The sequence below is a fragment of the Prunus dulcis genome, chromosome 2, assembly GCF_902201215.1.
Source record: "Prunus dulcis chromosome 2, ALMONDv2, whole genome shotgun sequence".
Taxonomy (NCBI): Eukaryota; Viridiplantae; Streptophyta; class Magnoliopsida; order Rosales; family Rosaceae; genus Prunus; species Prunus dulcis.
The window spans coordinates 21,440,913-21,461,357 of NC_047651.1; the positions used below are offsets into that span (position 1 = coordinate 21,440,913).

The 20,445-nt window shown below is 37.8% G+C and overlaps 4 protein-coding genes across 5 annotated transcripts; 2 read left to right on the top strand and 2 right to left on the bottom strand.

The window, feature by feature from the left end:
* Positions 1 to 2,469: 2,469 nt before the first annotated feature.
* Positions 2,470 to 5,256, bottom strand: LOC117619319. Its single transcript, XM_034349239.1, has 2 exons — positions 5,129 to 5,256; positions 2,470 to 4,648 (listed from the first exon to the last, which is right to left on the bottom strand). Exon 2 carries the CDS (start codon positions 4,393 to 4,395, stop codon positions 2,887 to 2,889), a length of 1,509 nt encoding a protein of 502 aa, XP_034205130.1. The 5' UTR covers positions 4,396 to 4,648; positions 5,129 to 5,256; the 3' UTR covers positions 2,470 to 2,886.
* Positions 5,257 to 12,058: 6,802 nt separating this feature from the next.
* On the top strand, positions 12,059 to 12,792 carry LOC117619847 (RING-H2 finger protein ATL52-like). Its single transcript, XM_034349892.1, has one exon. The coding sequence runs from the start codon at positions 12,138 to 12,140 to the stop codon at positions 12,663 to 12,665; it is 528 nt and encodes a 175-aa protein (XP_034205783.1). The 5' UTR covers positions 12,059 to 12,137; the 3' UTR covers positions 12,666 to 12,792.
* Positions 12,793 to 13,533: 741 nt separating this feature from the next.
* LOC117620166 lies at positions 13,534 to 15,604 on the top strand. Its single transcript, XM_034350297.1, has one exon. The coding sequence runs from the start codon at positions 14,226 to 14,228 to the stop codon at positions 15,180 to 15,182; it is 957 nt and encodes a 318-aa protein (XP_034206188.1). The 5' UTR covers positions 13,534 to 14,225; the 3' UTR covers positions 15,183 to 15,604.
* Positions 15,605 to 16,375: 771 nt separating this feature from the next.
* On the bottom strand, positions 16,376 to 19,811 carry LOC117620205 (geranylgeranyl transferase type-1 subunit beta). Of its 2 annotated transcripts, XM_034350346.1 has the most exons (11): positions 19,426 to 19,809; positions 19,255 to 19,330; positions 19,052 to 19,116; positions 18,744 to 18,883; positions 18,563 to 18,618; positions 18,391 to 18,467; positions 18,204 to 18,249; positions 17,721 to 17,845; positions 17,410 to 17,477; positions 17,243 to 17,330; positions 16,376 to 16,727 (listed from the first exon to the last, which is right to left on the bottom strand). In XM_034350346.1, the coding sequence occupies exons 1-11, from the start codon at positions 19,582 to 19,584 to the stop codon at positions 16,578 to 16,580; spliced, it is 1,050 nt and encodes a 349-aa protein (XP_034206237.1). In that variant the 5' UTR covers positions 19,585 to 19,809; the 3' UTR covers positions 16,376 to 16,577. The 2 variants fall into 2 exon arrangements, with proteins under 2 accessions (XP_034206237.1, XP_034206238.1); XM_034350347.1 differs by lacking the exons at positions 17,721 to 17,845; positions 18,204 to 18,249 and having other exon boundaries at positions 19,426 to 19,811.
* Positions 19,812 to 20,445: the final 634 nt, after the last annotated feature.

Sequence of the window (20,445 nt, forward strand, 5' to 3'; positions counted from 1 at the left end):
TAATTGGATTGACTTCACAACTTGTAGACTTGTAGTTTGGCAAATATATAAGATATGGTCATATCTTGTAAGGCCTCCTTTTCTGCTCAAGGAAAGTGGAGGATCTTGTTTCTTTCTTAGCTTGTGCCAATCCTTGAAAAGGAGAATCCAGATTCCATAGTAACCCAACCCACTATGCCAACCAAAAAGGTTGTGTTTGAGGACGACCTTAGGAGACAAATGAATGGTTGAAAGGGTGTCTATAGAATATGGCCGGCTTTCTTTGTTTTGATAGAGGCAGTCTGAAAATTTTCTTTCACAGACGAAAGATTTGAACTTGAGATATCTTCTAACATTCAAGAGGGAGATAGCATTGTGAGCTTGTAATGAATCACTAACTGCAACTACCCCAAATTCTCAGAAAATTTGTAAACTTAATCAGCTTACATGTCTATATTTCAGGCTAGCTAAGGGGGTGCCTGCAGTTGTAGGCCACACCAATACTTGACCTGGCTTGGACTTGAGAATTAAGACAAGTTCAACTCAACCACAAGCATAACAGGAACCCAAAGCAAAACAGCCAACCAACTTTGAATAGGAAAAAGCTAAATCAGAATATAATCAAAACCTACCATATAATCCAGACAGAAAAAGCATGTCCATATTAAGGGTTCTAATTCATTATAAATTGTCTCATTGGGGGTCAACGGAGGCAAGAACCATCATTGATATGGAGAAAATTCTTGTCCCTTACAATACATGCCCCACTTTAGGCACCTTTTTCTCTTGCAAATACTGTACTTCTTGAAAGAGCTGCAGCGGCCTTTTTTATATTTATAGAACATATTTTTCTAATTTGTTAGTTAATTTAATTCAAATCTCTTGGTAATTAATGACAATACAGTACACTTTATGTATAATTATGATATGGTCACCACAATAATGGATGACAAGTCAACACACAATGACAATTGACCAACTGCTTATTAGCTAGACTCTGCATATATACAGCATTGGATTCCCAGACATGTTTTGGATGATAATCCATACTTTTCAAACTAAGTTATGATTAATTTATGAATAAGTGAACTCCGTTATATATATAAATGTAGTTCTGCATGCTTTCCTATGCTCCCATGCAAATTAAAACAATCACATGCCAAAGATGAAGAGGAAGCAACTTCTTCTTCTTGTTTTTGCACTTCTCATGCTTATAGCTCCAGATGCAGCAGAGTCAGGCAAGTCCTTAACTTTTAAATTTGCTAATAATATGAGATGTTGAAGGTCAATGAAAAACCAAGTTAACACTTTCTCCTTTGTTTCCTTCTAATGCTTGCTTTAGTGCTTGAATTTGAAACTGCCCCAGCAAGAAAGAGTTTGGTGGCCACAAGATACATGTTAGCTACTTGGGTGAGTCTGGTATTCCACTGTCTACTGCCCATGATCGTTTTCATTTTTTCAGTTTGGCCTGTGAAATTAAATTTAGTCATTGTTTATTTAAAATGATGGGAGAAATTCATTGTTTCTGTGGAAATAGCTCAATTCCAGGAAGCTGGTTAAAGTTCAAGCTGTTCACAAAGTTCCATCAGGACCAAACCCCACCGGAAATCAGAAACCACCATCCAGGCAAGACTGAGAAGGCAGATGGGGGTGCTTAATTGTTGCAGATGCATTTTTGGGATTAGATCAGTTGGGTGAATTTTTGGAATTAGAGTTAATGGTCAGATATGTATGTTTTCCACTAGTAAAACTTCCCATTTTGGCATATATTTCAGAAGTGTATTGCATGCTATCTGGATTAGCTTTTCATATTATATGTTTTGGTATAATGGATAGAAACCTGGATACTTGTTTTTTCTTTTGCTGGTGTCATGCCGCATAATCTATTTGTATTTGCTTGAGATAGACATGAGCTTTCTGGCATATGCATCTTTTTATCTTGAAGTAGAAATATCAGCTCTTGGGAAAATGATGCCATAATTAAATAGATTACCTGTGAAGACTGATGTTTGATTTTTACAATCATGAAGGTCATTCCTGTAACAGCAGAAAAACCTGTGTGAAACGGGGATAACACTATTTTGATATCCCCGACCAATCACGCTATGCCACGTATAATAACAGGAATAGCAAAACAATGTTATCCTCATTGCACACATGTGTTTTCTAACAGAGGTCGTGATGTAAAGGAATGTCCCATTATCCTCTGGATCCTATTTTTGCCATGCCAATTGTTGCCAAAGGAAGAGAGCATTAGCTACTGGTTTGGACAGAAACAATTTTGTGTATTCAAAGATCTTCAAAAGCACCCATGGAGACTGTTTCCTTGGGTGACGCGTGAAGGCCCAAATCATGCAAAAGCACCAACATTTGGCTACAACAATCAACGATTCACAGAGGAAAGCAACAACTAGCATAGTTGAAACAGTCCCTGGTGTTTTATCTGAAATCAAATCCAGTAAAAACAATAAAATTTCATAGAGAAGAAAAGAGTCAACCATAAGTTATTTCCTTTATACAAAGAACCTTCAATCCAAGCATAACATGGGAATCAAACTTTATAATAATGTCTAACTCCCGAAACCAGATGCTATGCACCAGGATTTTTAGTGCAAAGCTATAAGCAAAAGGCATAAGGCCAATAAAACATAAGATACACAGCAGTTTCTTACCATACCATCTATAAATCAACATCAATCTGACAAATTGTATAAAAAGAAAGGGAAAGAAAGGCTGCTAACTTTTTCTCACTTTTTTTTTTCCCTTAGGGTGGGGGTTTAAATATCTAAAGGGAAAAGAAGAAAAAAAAATCAGATTTCATTAAATAGATTTCCTCGGTGGAATCAAAGTTAAAAAACAATGAAACAGCAAAAAATGTTTCTTGCATCTGTCGTCTTAATGGCTCCTTTAGGTCAACAGATGCTCTCTTTCATTCCAGGGAGAGGGACGAAGACACACACGGACCTCATGTTCTTCTGGTCCCACTCGACGTTTTGGTACCATAATCTCGAGCATTGTTCCAGTCTCGTCGCAGTACGCTTCCAGTTTTGCATCTTCTGGAATACGGGTAGGGAGAGCAATTTCCCTCACAAATTCCCCAGGAGGGCAGTGCTCCGGTGTTGGATCTGTTAGCTTAAATGTTCTATCACGTCTCTTAATGAATGGAATACAAGCTGTACTCACACAAGATATCTTTACAATCCCATGTGACGGAGTATTCTTCCAAGTAACTTTTACCCTTTGAAGATCTACAAAAGGCAAGCTGACAATGATCAAAAACCCTTCATCATCCTCATATATTGTTTTCGCAGCTGTAACAGGCCCAGATGCATTCTTCATTACCCCACTAAACTCATTAAACCAAGGTGACTCAACTGGGTAGACTTTGCCATCCAAAACTCTGTCAAAATGAGGGTTATTAGGTAAACAACAATCACTGTCACTCCCATGGGGGAAAAGGTCCTTCTTTCGCTTGTTGCAGACCGGGGATAGGTCCATCCCCTCATTGTTCACATGCTCTGATGGCTGAGTTGACAAATTTAAACCAGTACCATCAAGTAATTTTCTTGGGTGAGAATTTATATTGTTCTTTGATGGAGGGACTGGCCGTTCAAGCTCGAATTCTGTATTTTGTAGGTTCCTCCAAGTGCCAAAGTCACTTGCTTCAAGAGGGATTGAGAAATTTATATCTCGGCCTGTAAGCTCTGTCCACCTCTTCCTCTCTTCATCATCAAGACACATGAGGTTGGGTGATCGAACAACTTCTATCCCATGAACACACTGCGGATTAGAAAGACCCCTATAGTGCTTCCTCTGCATCCGATGAGACCGAACAAAACCCCTGTCGACACTAAATGGGAATGGACGTTCTCCTTGGCGAGAATGCCCATTCATGTAGCTCCTCAGCTGCATCTTACCCAATGCATTTTCAGGCCTATCCTTGAAAACCCACATATACATGTTCTCCATATCATGCTGAACCAAGAAAGCATCTAACTGCAAGTCTGTTTTGTCATACCCAGACACCCCATTACTGTCCCGAATGACCTTACACTTGGACTTCTCATTCAACACAGGCTTGAAATAGAAGCTGAAGAAAAACCATGCACCCCAAACGCTATCAAGTCTCTTGTTGCATTTCCTTACAACTTTGGGGAGACTGATTGTTGCCTCAGCCTCATAAACTTGAGACCCAAGGCCTACATCCAAGATGTCGCATGAATCATTCCAGGTTTGAGGAGGTGGGCTGGGCTCAGAAAGTAGCGGGAGATTGATATCAGGAGGACGAGAAAGTATGAAAGTTCGATTCATCTCTCTTTCCAATTCATCATGCGACAAAGAACTCGAATCCATAGACAATAATGTAGACAAATGAGAATTCTCTATGGACAAGGTTGTGAGAAGAGCTTCCCCCATGATTTTCCACAATCTATTCCTTCTCCTGCTTCTGGGTTACAAGTTGTAAACCCCACCTTCCAAACAGAGTCACCTCACAAACATCTCAACATATCAAAATGAGCCAACAAAGATTGCAGATCCATCAAAAATTCCACAAATGAACAGAATCCTTATGATTCACACCTACAAATAAATCTTCCAAATATTTACAGACCCCTCAATCAATCCAAGCGCATTGAAGTGCAATTATCATTCTAAAAACAAGGACAACCTGAAAGCCATATCAGATCAGTGCAACTCAATCAGGACTATCACTTTCAGAATCAATACAATTATATGCAAGCAATTAACTTCAGAACAGCCTATCCCTTGTTTGGTTTAAGACAAACTGGGAGGAAAAGAAAAATAAAACATGATTTTAGTTATAATTTCTCTTATTCCTACACAATTACTTTCAGAAAACCATACATCTCAGCTGCATCAAAGCTTAATTTTTATTTAAAATCCCCAGTACCCAAATCATTACTTTTCCAAGATCCAATTTTCAATATTTTTCTTTTCCTACACCTTCTTAGCAACCAAATAAGGCGACACACAACCAGAGAAAACCCTAGAATCTCATAAAATGTACCAAAAATGTATATCGGAATATAAATATCCGAAGGGATAAAATCAAGCAAAAAAACCCTAGCCCTACGAAAAAAAATTCCCAAAAGAAAAAGATAAAATCAAAGAGATATTCGTAGGTTACCAATAAAGGAAGGCCTCGAAGCAACAGCTACAGAGGAAATTGCAATCAGAGCCCCAATTTTCAGAGAGAGAGAAAGAAAGAAGGAAAGGGAAGGGGAGAGAGAGAAGGGGGGAGGGGGGAGATGACGGTGTCTGTTTAAAGAGACGGAGTTAATGAGAAAGACCTGCACCAGTAACATCACAGTCTAAAAACAAGCGCCGTTTCTTAACGGAAGCGGTGGATTATGTGCCCGAGATGGGTCAAAACAGGCGTCTATTGGAGTTGGACCTTTGTGATTTGTGATGGACGATTGTGCATTTCACCCGGACCCGTTTAGCCTTGAACCTGGTAAAGCCCTACTATGTCTAAGCCAATCTTGACCGTTAAAAATCAACAGTTAGATGGTTGAGATGGCACCACATCTTAATTCACGTTTTTTTTTTATAATGGGTTTTTGACTGAAATGGTCCCCTAACTTTTATTATGGTATCATTTTAGTCCACTAACTAAAACTTTCATTTCAATCGTCCTCTAACTCTTCATTTGGTGTTATTTTTATTTGTAAGGACACTGGTCTATTAAAATTGTGCTTTTCTTATAACAACAAAAAAGAAAAAAATTGTGCTTTTCAATTCTTACTTTAAGTCTTGGTGATAGTGATAATAATTTTTCCTACGAGTTATGGTGTTTGTGTGGCTTCGATCTTAATGGATTGGATATAAAGGATAAAAATTGGATATGGTATTTGGAAATTGGCAAAAATAATATTCTAGTCTCTAATCCAAACTTCGTTTAAGATATACATATATGTGTATATTATTTTTTTCATATAAATATATTGCTAAATGGTTTCTAGTTGTGTCCCACAACTTAACCAAATTCTATATTCACATATTATGTTATATATTGAATTAAATAATACATAAAAATGTAAGTTTAAAACAAAAATATAGCTTCCAATTTTATTTTTTATTCAAAAATTATTTATTTATGTAATATGGGGTGTGTTCAATGAAGGCAGGGGGTAATCCCCGATTTAAAGATTACGTGTATGAAGATGGAGAGCAGAAAAAAAGTAAACAAGGATGGGATGGGAATGGCATATACCTATCCCTAATTCGCGCCATTATCATTCCTATTTAATGGCGATATGAAATTTGATATTTTTATAAAAGAAAATTAAAAAACTATTTAGCCTTGATAAATTCAAACATATTGTACTACAGATGTTGTTTAGTAATTATAACGGAGGTGCAAAAGTCGTATTTGCCATGGAAGGAGGCGTTTGACCTTTGTGTACAGCGGAGTTAGGAAAGACTACCAGTCAACAACACATAGCCGTTTGGGAAACTGACGGTGTCTCATTCGCATTCCCATCCCATCATTCATTCATTCATTCGTATGAAAAATGGGGAAAATTGCATCACCATCGAGCCACACGTTTAGCTTTTCAACCCACACGTATCATTTCAACATATAATTGTCGATATATAGGTTTTTATTGGGGTGACCGCCAAAGCAAAATTATAGAGGAGAGAGGTTTGGATGGAGGGTTTATACATGCAACTGTACACGTGTATAGTGTATAGGCTACAATGTTTCTCATGGACATCGAATCTTTTAACAAGTCCACTTATCATCACACACACACACACACCCCAACTCCTTATTTGATAACATACCCAATGGATCTTTAACACCTGTTTAGTCTTATCGCCACCCGATCTACTTTCCAACTTTCTAATAATTAGACAAAATATAGTGTCTATCCTATTGCACTCGAGTTCAATTCGTAGATTAGATTAGTTTAGAACATCTTCAACAGTTTTGGAATACTAAAATAGATGAGTCATATCATTAAAACCCTCTCCAACAGCCTTGTCAAACGCAATCATAAAAGCTACAATCTCTTTCTCTCACTTTTCAAGACTGATAAGTTGACATTGACTCTTCAAAAATTCAGTTTTGTTCTGTAAAATGCATATTTAAGAGATATTTTGAATCATATTTCTTTTTTCAGAAAAAATAATCAGGGTACAACAAATATGAAAATTGGGTTTTGATGCTTTCATTAATATAAAATAACTAATTTTTAAATATAAATAAAAAGGGTTTTGAGGCTGTCATATATGTCCCGGTTAGTAGCTTACCTTTCTATATAAGTGAAGATGTTTTTTGTGTGTTTGGATCATGTATGTTGTTGGGCCCTTATATAGCGTCCATTTTGAATTGTTATTTAATGGGATTGAGTTGAGTTGAGATCATAATCATTTGACTAAAAGTAAAAGGAGATAAGCATGGCATATGTATAAGTAGGAGTTGAGCTTATTATAAACAAGGGCAGATTCCCTTTTGCTTTATCATCGTTAGTGCTAAGATGGTATGGCAATTGTTGTTGTCTTCTTCATGAATTTCCAATCCATTTTCTGCATAGGAAATAATCAAATTTGACCATAATGGTTTCTGCATAGGAGACAAAAATGTGTTTATATCTTATTAATCATGTAACTTATAAGGTTCCATTTTGCTTTTATTGTTAGTGCTACATTCTTTTTTCCTTTTTTTAAAATGGAGGGAATTCAAACTTGGAATCTCTTTCAACGTTTCGAAAGAATGTCCCACTAGACACTGGATCTAGTTGATCGATAATGTTACAACTGCGAATCAAAAATTCATGTAACTAGCTCCACAATTGCATGCATTTTCTTGCCTTTCCTTGATAACCATGAAAGCATATAATAAAATTCTAACTGCAAAGTCTTACACTATCATAACATATGCTAATGTTGTTAGCGAGTCTTTACTTAGTTAGGATTTTGGTTCCTTATTTCATTAGAATTTTGGTTACTTACCAATTATTATTTAGTCCTATTGTAATAGAGATTTATTTCCTATGACATCGCTGCTCATCTATTCCGCTGCAATTCAGCTACCTATCTGCCATGGCTGATTCTTCTACATCTGAGCGTTAGTCAGCTTCTGTTTCTTAAGTGCCACTTTTCTTATGATTCCGACGACCCATTCTCTTTAGGGGGAAATAAGGAGTGAATAGAAGTTGTCTATGCAATAATGGAAGTATTTGTCATTGTTATTGCTGCTGACTACTATGTCCTTTGCTGGTGCCAGTATCGTTGCTCATACCTGTTAGGTCTCTTACTGGGGACAATGTTATTGCTCCTGCCTATTATGACTCTTGTTGGGGATAGTGTTGATTACTGTTGATGATGCCTGTTATGTCCATGCCTTGTTGCTCTTGCTGGTGCCAGTACCTTGTATTGTTGTTGTTGGTACCAGTATTGTTACTCTTGTCTATTATTGTAATAACCCAAAATAAAATATCTAAAAAGAAATAAAATATCTAAAAAGTAGGATTAATATCTTATAGCAAAAAGACAATTTTGCCCTCACATAATTTAATAGAGAAAAGTTGACTTTTTGATCGAGAAAGAATTTGGGAATTCCGCTTGCGCTGTTGCGTAGAGCACGGCGAAACGAGTCCACAGACACGGAGTAGACCCAAATCGGAATTGTAACGAAAGAGTTATGGTCAAAATAGTCTCAGTGGCATAACCGCAAATATTTCAAAGTTGCATCTATAAAACCCAGCAGCTCCCTCTCTCTGCGCGAAAACGGACAGCCGCCTTCCAGAGATTGCTGGCGCCGCCTCCGACCACCAATGGCCGCGGGACCGGTGGCGTTGGAACCGCCATCGAGTCCCCTACCTTTTCCGACCGACCTCCACCCTTGGGCCACCCGGAGCTGGTCGGAAAGTCATGATTTCCGACGGATGTTCACCCGAGTTTCACCGATCTTCCAGCTCGATTTTCTCCTTCGTTTCTCCACCAAATCATTCGAGTGAGGCACCAGAGGTACAGTCGACCCGCAGGAGGGACCTTCGAAGGGTCCAATTAGCTCGGACCATCTGTGAGTGGACTTTCTTTTATAAATGATTTTATCTAAATGAGTTATATAAATGATTTATATAACTGAGTTTACTTAATGATTTTATCGTGATTTTATATAAATAAGTTTTATAAATGAGTTTTTCTGAATAAGTTTGGTTATGTTTCCGAGCATGATTAGTACAGAAATAATTCCATAGTTTTGTGCTGCTTACTTACACATGCTAAAGAGTTATAGAAAACAGAGTTTGAGGTTTATGGCAGATGAAATAGCAGCACAATTTGAGATTTCAGTTATTAATCAGATTTTTCTAAAGGAATTTATTTTAAAACCACCTAGTACCCATTTTCTTTGGTGATTACCCACAGTTGGACCGATGTCTACGGACATCCAGTCCGATTTCAGTTTATGTCAGTGTACTTGACTTTGCCTCACGAGTTTCGGGGACGCTCGGACCGTGAGTGCCAGGATTTGCGGCTCGGCAGACTTGGTGTCCCGAGACATGCCAGGATTGCGGCTCGGCTGACTCTGTGTCCCCGAGACCTGCCAGGATTGCGGATCAGGCCGACTACGGTCCCCTGCATCCTGCCAGAGCGACTCGAGCTGACTTGGTGTCATCGAGGAATCTACCGGCGGATCAGGCTGATCATAGTCCCCTGATTTCGCCAGTTTGCGGCTCGGGTAGACTGCGTGGCGCCCGAAACCTCCCAGGAGAATTGACGGATATGACAGGGGTACAAATAGGTGGTATTTTCAAAGGATTTTGAGTTTTCTCTTATTTAATTATGACTTTCAGTTATTTTATACCAGCTTCTCTGATTTTTCAGGCATTGATATCTTTATATTTGATCAGTTATGTAAGTATATTCATCAGCATACTTATTCATGCTTATTGAATTTCTTATATTGGAATATAGTTAAATTATCGATTTATATCCTTAACTATTTCAAAACAGGGGTTATTATGTTCTAACTTGTTTCTAAGAACTGTATTTTTGTCCACTCACAATTTTAATCTTGTTTTTCGCCCCCAGGCCGTAGATGAGCGCAGGCACCCACCACCAGGCCATCCCTAGCTTCCGCGCCACCAAATAAGGTAAAGTTTTGCGGAAAAATCCCTGAAACTTTGTGGACCTTAGAAAATGCTATGATATCTAGTTTTAGTGGAAAACTGGAATTGAGACCTGTAATTTGAGATATTCTGGCAGTTGGTGTGGATTTATTTGATTGTTTGACATGTGGAAAAATTTGGGTTTGGTCAAAATACAGGGGAGACTCTGCCGAATTTTCGGCAGAAGTCTAAGGGAAAATTAGAAAAAAGAATTTGAAACAAGAAGGGTAAAAAGGTCATTTGTGCCCGACATTCGCCAGGTGTCGGACACGCACAGGACTTGGCTCGAATTCCAAAGTGAAAATTGGGTCGGGTCCTGTCAATTATGGTGGCAATATTGTTGCTCATGTCTTTGCTGGTGTGTTTCCGTTGTGGTCACGCTCGTTGACCTTATCTTTGCTCTTGACTTTCTTTGCCTTATCTTACCTTATTTTTTCGAGGTTTGGCTTTACCTTGCCTTACCCTATTTTTTAGGGTTTGGTTTCTACCTTATCTGTTGTCATGCTCACAGGATTTGTATTCTGTCTTACCTATTGTCGTGCTCACAGGGTTTCTGTGTTCTGCCTTATCTGCTGCCGTGCTCACTGGGTTTCTGTGTTCTGCCTTACCTATTGCCGTGCTCACATGATTTCTGTGTTCTGCCTTATCTACTACCGTGCTCACAGAGTTTCTGTGTTCTGCCTTACCTATTGTTGTGCTCACATGGTTTATGTGTTCTGTCTATCTACTGCAATGCTCACAGGGTTTATGTGTTCTGCCTTCCCTATTGTCGTGCTCACAGGGTTTCTATGTTCTGCTATGTGCCCTATTTTTTAGGGTTTGCTCTTGTGTTTCCGTTGCGAACTTTGCTTTAGTTTGTCACTTATTTCACTTGTGGTTGACGAAAAGACCTTCTCTACAATTGGTGCTTCTCAAGTATGGTGTTTTGTGACTCGCTTGTCAAGTTGGGCGTGCGAAATATCTTTGTCCAACTTGAGGGGGAGTGTTGGCGAGTCCTTACTTAGTTAGGATTTTGGTTCCTGATTTCATTAGAATTTTGGTTACTTACCAATTATTATTTAGTTCTATTGTATTATATATTTACTTCCTATTGTAATTTAGATATATTTCCTATTTTATTTAGAGTTAACACATCTTTGTACTTGTATAAATACCTCCATATCAAAGAAGAATAATAATATGAGCATAGGTGAGCATATCTGAATATTTACCCTACTTTGTTTGACAAATGTTTGAAACGAGAATCCTCTATGGTATTCACATTGGTTTGAGCCAATTTTAAGGGTAAAGAAAATTGAAATTTTTGTTAACAACTAAAACATGTTATGCACCATGAACTAGAAAAGACGTACAATAAAACCAACCAATACTTAGTCTACTGGCATCTATATTCTTAATGTTGAAAAATATCTCAAATTTGAATATCTCATTCTTCATTAAAAAAATATATACGATAAAAGATGAGCATCATCGCAAATATACGATCGTGCAATTAATGTTCACTCAAACCACAGAAATGAAACGTGTAATTGACGAATTGTTTAGTACGTATATTATAACAGAACTCGGATTTTTAAGGTTCATTACGTCTACTATTACAACCACTACATCACAAGAAAGAAATCAAATTGAATCACATATGGGTTGTTGCGGTGTGTAATCACTGGACCCGTGCATGGCTTTCACATAACTAGGAGTTAGGCTAATTACAAATAAGATCCCATCTTGCCTTTATCTTTAGTGTTAAAGTCGAAAGGGAAATAACCCAAGAAAATGGCAAAGTTTTCAGCCGCGGGTGCCTCCATCTCCATGAACATTACTTGCACGAAATGATATGGTATTTGTTCCTACTTGAAGTTCCAAAAGCCTTTTGATCTGCATATGACATAATGAAAACCAAAATGATATTTTGATCGGCAAAAATGCCGACTCAGAGGTTCAAATCTCTAACCATTTTCTCATTGTTTTTGTAGACACACAAGACAATCTCTTAATTCTAGACTCCAAATTTCTACAATGGCTAAAATTGTCTCTGACCCCAAATTGTACATTCTTCTGGTGGCTTTGACTTTGAGCTTGGCTGTGCTTGTGGTCACACTCTACCATTGCATCATCATTTGTTGCTGCAACCGCAACCCGCCACGACGACAAATACAACACCGTTTGAGGCCTAACATGCAAGGGATCACAAGCTTCATAGCAGCAAGCAGCGTGGAGGCTTCCTCAGTGGCCCAACTCATTCCGGCCCACAAGTTTCAAAAGGGTGTGGGCTTGGTCTTGGTGGGAGATGGCATGTGTGCTGTGTGCCTGACTGAAATTGAAGAGGGTGAAGAATTTCGAACCTTGCCGGAATGCATGCACTCTTTTCACGTTCCATGCATTGACAAGTGGCTGTATTCCCATCCGAGTTGCCCAATTTGCCGCACAGATGCCACGCCGCGGAAGCCTGCAGTTAAGCGCTCGCCGGATTATGGGTCCGGTGGGCTGGAGAGGCCACAGGAGTCCATAATTTTGCAAGACATTGTTGTTATGCAATCTAGCTAGGAGTAACGTACGATCTTGAGAGGTTTGTAGAATTGCGCTTGATTTTGGGTGGTCTCAATGGGCCATTAAATGGGCTTGGATGCCGAAACAAAATGGGCATGTAACGGAGTCCTGGTAAATTTAACCATCCTCATAGAAGTGGTACCATTATTTGTTACCAAATTCAGGTAGTCCTATAGTCCTAGGCTCCTATAGTAAATGCCAATACATATATCAGTTGCATATGGGAAGGTTACATATATTTATGATTGTTTCAACGTTATTTAAAATGCTAGGAAGACTATATTTATGTATTACATATACTCGTACTAAAAGTAACGATTCGTATACGTATATAATTTTTTTAACGTTATCCATGGGCCCAAAACTTTCATCATAAAACCATATGTATTGAATGCCCACTTGTTTCCAGCCAATTTACAATAGACAATTAAACTATGTTCTTTTTTGTTTTATTTTATATAATTGAAATAAATCTGCAGTCTAAAGAAATCAAACCATGTTTTTCACTTTTTTTTTTTTAATAACTCTACAGATATAAAAACATAATGGATGGATATGTAGTTGTACTGGAGAATAATTATATTCTTAAATAATAAAAATAAAATAAAAAAGAGGAAAGGGAATCTGCATTTGCCAGAAGATTAACCTCCTTTAATCATAGGGGTGCCACTGCCAACGCTAAGCAACTTGTGATTTTAAGGACAAAAAACAAACTGTTTTTTAGCCCTTGGATTTGGAGTCAAAGGTATCAAGCCTAAAAAAAAAGCTTATAAACTTTCAGTTTATATATATATATATATATATATATAAATGCAGGTTTTCCTAAGTTAGCCATTTGAGATATAAATTAAAAGATGCTTCTTCATTCCAATTTAGCATCTAATCAAAATGACACATCGCTTTCTTTGTCTTTGTGTTCGCATGTGAACATCCCTCGAAGAACGCAAGTCCTCACCGCCATAAACTAGTGAGGCATTCGGCCACCCCTCTGAGTCTCTAGGCTCCACCTTTACCATTTTTAATCCCTGCTCTTTTTCCAGAGCTCCCAGTTTTTTGTGCACCTCACTATGACACGGTGGTACTGTTTATGAACCATTTCTGTAAGCAATTGGGGTTTCAGTGTTTTGGGCCAATTTTCTGTGATTATCCAAATCCAGGCAAGTTAGTGTTAGTGGGTTTTTAAAGTAAGAAGCTTTTGTAATCATGGTTGATGATTTAAAGAGTGATTTTCAGAAAAGGAGAAGCCTTTTAGTGATGTTTTAGCAAGGGTATGTGGGCATCGTTATTTGCCGGTAAAGTAGTATGCAAGGTAAAGAGAACCGGTAAAGCGTAGATATTTCTTTCATCTTTTGGGTCCTTGTGAAAGTTCATGATCTTGGTTATTGGGCTTGTCCTCTGGTCCTAGAAGATTGGAACTGTTGAGAAGTTCCCAGCAAATTAAGCTTTCCTTTTGCTTGATTGGGTTTCTGTTGAAGTGGATGAAAACTTTTGAGTGAAACATTTGAGCTTGATTTTGCAGTTTTTGATGTAATATCAGTAGTTTTCTGATGAGATTTGATGACAAAGATGAAATCTTTGAGTAGCGTAGGACTTGGTTTGAGTGTAGTTTTTGGTTGTCTTTTCTTGGCTCTCATTGCTGAGCTTTACTATTTGTTGTGGTGGAAGAAGAGGTTCACCAACAGAGAGATTGAAAATGACTACAGCAGCCCCCAAAAGGAGCTGTTCTACACGTTCTGCTGGAGAAGGAACTCTTCTTTGTGCCACACAGCTCGAGGCCCCAGAGAACTCTGTGCTTCATTGAGAATGACAGAAACCCTTGTCCATGATCCAAATTCTCAGCTTCATATGCACACAAGCAACAATTTGCTGCTCAAACAATTGGAAGAGGATGAGCTGGACGCAGAGCTTATGAGGCTGCAAAACGCTGCAGGCCCTCCAAGACATCTCTTCACAATTGTGGAAGAAACAAAGGAGGACTTAGAATCTGAAGATGGCAAGTCTAGAGGAGATAGGAGCCAAAAGGGGTCAAGAAGTAAGAGTTTGAGTGATTTGCTTGTCACTGTAGAGACACCATATTTGACTCCTTTGGGTTCTCCAACTCTTTTCACACCTCCTCTCACTCCTGCGGTGGATTCTCACCCTCTGTTTGAATCAAAAACTGATGCAGAATTCAACAGGTTGAGGTCATCTCCACCTCCCAAGTTCAAGTTCTTGCAGGTAGCTGAGGAGAAACTTAGAATAAAACTGAAGGAAGAGGCTGAAAAGGGTGTTCATAAGATTGATGGTCAAGTTCCAGAGAAAGGAAATAAAGCTCCTCCCATTTCAAGGTTCCTTAAAGATGAGGAAGATGGTTCTTTTATCACAATAATTGTTGACAAAAACAAAGAAAGGGAGCTTAATCATCACCATCTCCAGCTACCACAATACCATTCAAGCACTTCTCAGGTTATTCCCCTTGCTTCTTCACCTTCAGCATTCAGATCACCAATTAACAAGAAGCCCACTTTACATTAGAGAACAATTTGATCTCTCTTTTATTTTTCTTCTCTTTTTTCTTTTTGGATTTTATTAATTTTTGGTGTGTCGTGTTTATCTTGTTTTTATTTAGGCTGTTATAGAGGGTTTAGTAATAGGTTAATATGAAAAATCCCTTGTGCAATGTATCTTGAATTTTAATGGCGGGGACACATTTTCTGCAACCTGATGGTGGGAGAGATGGGTCTGGTGCAAGTGGGGGACCTGTGGCTGTGAAGTTATTTGTTTTATTCAGTCTCAAATGTCCCCTGAGTTGTCTGATACCTGTACTCTTCTTGTGAGTGATGATGCTACAACAACTGATGTTCTTGTCCAAAATTTGAGACCAACTTCTTCTCTCTCTCTCTCCCCCTTGCTTTTATCAGTAAGAGCATGCATAAACAATCATTGTCGCCATGTCATTGTGCTGGCATGTTTATCCCACGAGTTTTGGTAAAAAAATATTTTGAAGGGGTAATTAATATCTTTGTACAAAGGTAAAGGTTAATTAAGCATGGAAAATTAAAAAAAACATGGATTTACATACTGGCTGACATGATAATTAAGAAAGCAGAGCAGACCACCACCTGCGTTACATGACAAAGTTGGAAAAAGGAGAATGGAGTTGAGATGGCACTTGGCCTTTTTCCCAAACAACAAAGATAAGCAAATGCCCCGTGAAAGTGGCTTGTGGGAATTTGCCGAAAGGTGCAACTCTCCTTCCCTCCACCTTGAAGAATCATTATAGGCTCTTACTTTTTTACTGTCCCACTTTGTAATCTTCTGTGCTGACAGATTCGTACTCAAATCATCAGCTTTAATGTATAAATCAACTTTTACTTTAATGGTCCTTCCTTATTTCATTGTTCATTGGACTGAATTTCCATTTCACAGTACCAAGGGTGCCAAAAATCATAACAACTGCTTATTTTTATTTATTTATATGAATAACTGTTATGATAGCAGAAGTGAAAACATCATCACTTGATAGAAAGTTAGAAACGTGTGATGATGATTGATGGCGATGCAGTCACATGCTTTAGGTCACTTTGACAAAAGTTTACTAACAACTATTGTGGTCAAGTAAATACGTCTCCATTTCATTGTTCCTTTCAATTGAACTCGATTTAAGTGAAAGTGACACCTGGTTTTATAATTTCACTTGATAACAGAAAATAAAATTAAAAAGGGAGGAGAAGGGAAAAACTGAGCAGGGTTATCTCCCAAAATGCAACTTCTGTATGAAAATTACATCTCCCCTTTTATCAACATTGTAAAGTAGAATGAAGGGTGAAAGTTCATTGTTCATTATGAAGAGCGCAATTGTACGAGTGGAAACGCACAAATATTTTGAAAGACCAACTACAAGGCCAACAAATATGAAGGACTGTCAAGTCAGATTCCCATGGCAGCAATTGCTGTCATTCCCAGCTCAACACAGAGTGGATTCAGACCTGGTTCTTCCAAGAGGCTGAATGCCGTAAGCCCATAATAGGAGTGATAGAGATCTGGCAGCTGCCCTGGGAACTTGCTGAAACCACCATACTGATGAAAATGCAAATATGAACAACAAAGTCAGGAGTTGTAAGCAACAGTATTAGCTTAGGAAAAATATCAAATAGAAATTGAGCGACTTCCATAATATCATATGAGTAGCCTACTACAGTGTTCCCGATGTTCACAAAAGATTATGTTGCCATACAAATCAAGCACCAAAGTCAATTCATATTTTCTGCATTTTGTTGGTCTGGTTTGTTTTTGTAAGAACAAGTACTTGGATTTATATTCAATTGTGTTTCTAGCAGTAATCATATGTATACCATCAATAGATAGGGATGACCAGCTATAACTTATGGAAACCATATAGCATGTTGGCAGGGCTTCTATCATCAATAGCCTCATGATCTTCCTGCCCTTGTAATGGGTGGGATTGATCAAATAAAGTCCTTTATTTGTATGCATGGCCAAATTAATAACAGATTTTCCATGAGAAATCTGAATTACATTATCCTCCTACCATATCATAGGTTAATAATACGAGATAAGAGAAGCAAAAGCACCTCAGACTGACAAGTTAGCAAAAATCCATGCAAAGCCTTCTTGTCAATGAATTTATGGCCCCCTAAAATCTTCAAAACTGATGCAATCCTGCACAAGCAAATTTCTCTTGTCAGGATACATAATTCCCAACAGTATATGAAACTCCCAAAGGATGTTCATCCCCTACCAAAATGCATAACATGTGTCACTAGGCTTGTTGGGTCTACCCTGAAATCCACCGTCAGCTGCCTGCCTCTGCAGTGGTATACAAGAATGAGATAAATCTTTCTTTTGGGAAAGAAAACACTAAAATTGCTTATTGGAATGCAAAACTGAATTATGAGAATGCAAAGTCAGGGACCAATGTTTTCAGAAGCATCTACTTATTTGGCAGATTTTAAAGCCATGCCTGTCAATTGTTTACTTGCTGGAATGTTAAAAGCGTACAATCTCAAGGAAACCTGATAATGCTTGAAGAGTTTAGGTGGGGAAATAAACCTGCAAGCACCAATCCAGCAACAATGGCACATCTATTATGGAAGACGGTGCATTTTTAGAAAGAATTTCATCTTCAATGAATCCCATTAAGCAGAGAGATGTAACACCACAATATGTTGCACCACCTGTGTCACTAAGCTGAATATTGTATCATTGGAGAAAATGAAGATTTTAAACTTATGAACACAAGAGCTAGTCTGAGAAATATGCTTTCTTCCTTCTTTAGTAAATATTGAACAAGAATCGAGCAAAAGATTAACAAACAAGCAAAGGAATGGGTAAGGAAATCAAAAGAGAAATTGGAAACAATGCATCAATATTAAATAGGTACAACTAACCCATTCTGAAATCAGAGTCAGACACAAACAACAACAATGCCAATAAAATTGAAAAGTTTCAAAAGAAAAAAACAAAATTGCAAGTGGAGCCATTAACTGCAAAAATACTATAGTTCAACAATTATACATAATAGTTTCAACTCACCATGAGATTCTGAACCAGGAATCAACCCAAAGCCACCATCATATGACTGAGAGAACAACGTCACTTAAGTATATGGTATTCAGAATTTGGCAATATACCGATCAAATGGAAGATATAATGTCAAGAGGATGACTAAGTACAGATAAATTCATAGACTACCCAAAATCACTGCAGTATCCATACTGACCTGGCACTTTAATATGTACTCCTTGGCTTTCTCCTTGTCCATGCCACTCCAATTTCCCAACATATGACAAATGGCCGCTGGTACATCAATCAGCTAAATTGATGCTACATTGTCAAGTATATTGAATTAAATGGCTTAAAAAGTATGTACATATAAGCTTTTACCGTCGTACCAGCACAATAAACAAATCGAAGATCAGTCTCGGCTCCTGTATGTATTGGCATAAAACTGCCAAAATCAGTATAAAAATATCAGGAAATTGGTCAAGCGACCTCATAACACCCCCACTCAAAAAGAATGAAACAAATGCATCCAATTATGAGGCTATAAAGTTTTACAGTAAACCACAATACCTCCCATCAGGCTGTTGAAGATTTCTCATTGACGTCAGTATAGACTCAGAGTCGATACTGGACAAGTTATAGCCAACGATTTTAAGTAAGGCTAGGGCACAATACGTGCTCGCCAGGTTACTGACACTGGGATTTAAAGCCTATATGAAGATTAAACTATAAAATTACTAACAGGAAATAGGAGAAAGTAAATCATAAAATGCTGTTATATATATACTAACCATTTGGTTATACTTACACCCTAACAGGTTAAAACCCAAAAGACAGTTAAGCTAAAACAACACAGAAACTAGTTCATAACTTCATACCCCATTATCATTATTCTCTGGAGGAAATTGAGCAGTTCTGGAACCATGGAAACCATAGAATTGTCCTGAAACAAGTTAAAAGCTCGTTTCTTTAATTATTTATGTACAAATGCAAGCTTAAATGAAAACAATTCAATTCTATTGAATTCAAACCCAAAAACAAACAAAGATGTTGCATTTTTGAAAGCAAGCAAGCCCCATACCATTGTTCAATTCGGCTGTGCTTCTCGGATGAGCTTGCAATGACAGAACCCAGGTGGCAACTGCATCCTTGTCAACCTAACAAATCACGATTTGAATTCCATCAATGAGAACCAAAGAAAGGAAGCCCAACAAAACGTTAGGGAGAAAAGATTGCAACTTTCAAAACGTACTAGGCGATCAAGGGAGTTGAGGAGGTCGAGGCCTGAGATGACGAAGTAGGCGAGAGTGAGGCGGTTGATTTCTTGGCTCTGATAGGGGGACGGCAGAAGCTGGTACATCATCTGCAGAAAGGTCACATGCCGGTCACGCTCGAAAAGCTCCAAATCCATGGCCCGATTTTATTGGACGGATGAAGAGATCCGATCCGAGTTCAAGTGGAAACTGATTATGGCGATTTTTCGGCCTTCTCTGAGAATCAGCCTTTGGCTTTCGATACCTTGCCTGTTTTTAAAAGCGTTTTCAGATGTCATCTTCCAAGTTCATAGAAGCACAAAGTTTTTGTTTTTGTTTTTTTTGTTTTTTGGTTGGTCAATTCCCAATTCAACCTCATTTTTCTCTTCTCTGCCGAAAATTAAAAAGGCGGTAAGTCATTTAGAAGGAGATTTCAATCTTAACCAATACTATTATATAAAGGCTGTAGAACAAATTTTTTATGTAAGGGCTGATGGTTTTATTAGCCCTTGAATTTAGACTCGATTTGCATTTGAGTCCCTCAATTTCCACAATCGTTCTCGAAGTCCTTCAACTTCAGTTCCGTTAGGACAAATGGTTATGCTGTTAATTTTGTTAAATTTTCTGTTAAATACAGGGGCAAAATAATATTTTTATTAAATTGATTAATATATGAATAAAAAAGTAAAAAATTAAAATTAAACTCTCTCTCCCCCTCTATCTCGATTTGAAATTTTTTTTTTGGGGTTGGTTTTTTATTTGATTTTCTCTTATTGTTATTTTAAAGATATGATTTTTCATTTTTTTTTTGTTTTAATATAAAAATACCATTTTGCCCCTGCATTTAACAGAAAAAGTTAACAAAATTGATGGCAAAACCATTTGTCCTAATGAAAGTAAAGTTAAAGGACCACGGGAACGATTTTGAAAATTAAGAGACTCAAATGCAAATTGGGTCTAAGGTCATAGACTAATAAAACGATTAACCATTTTATGTAATAAATGTAAATAAAGAAAAA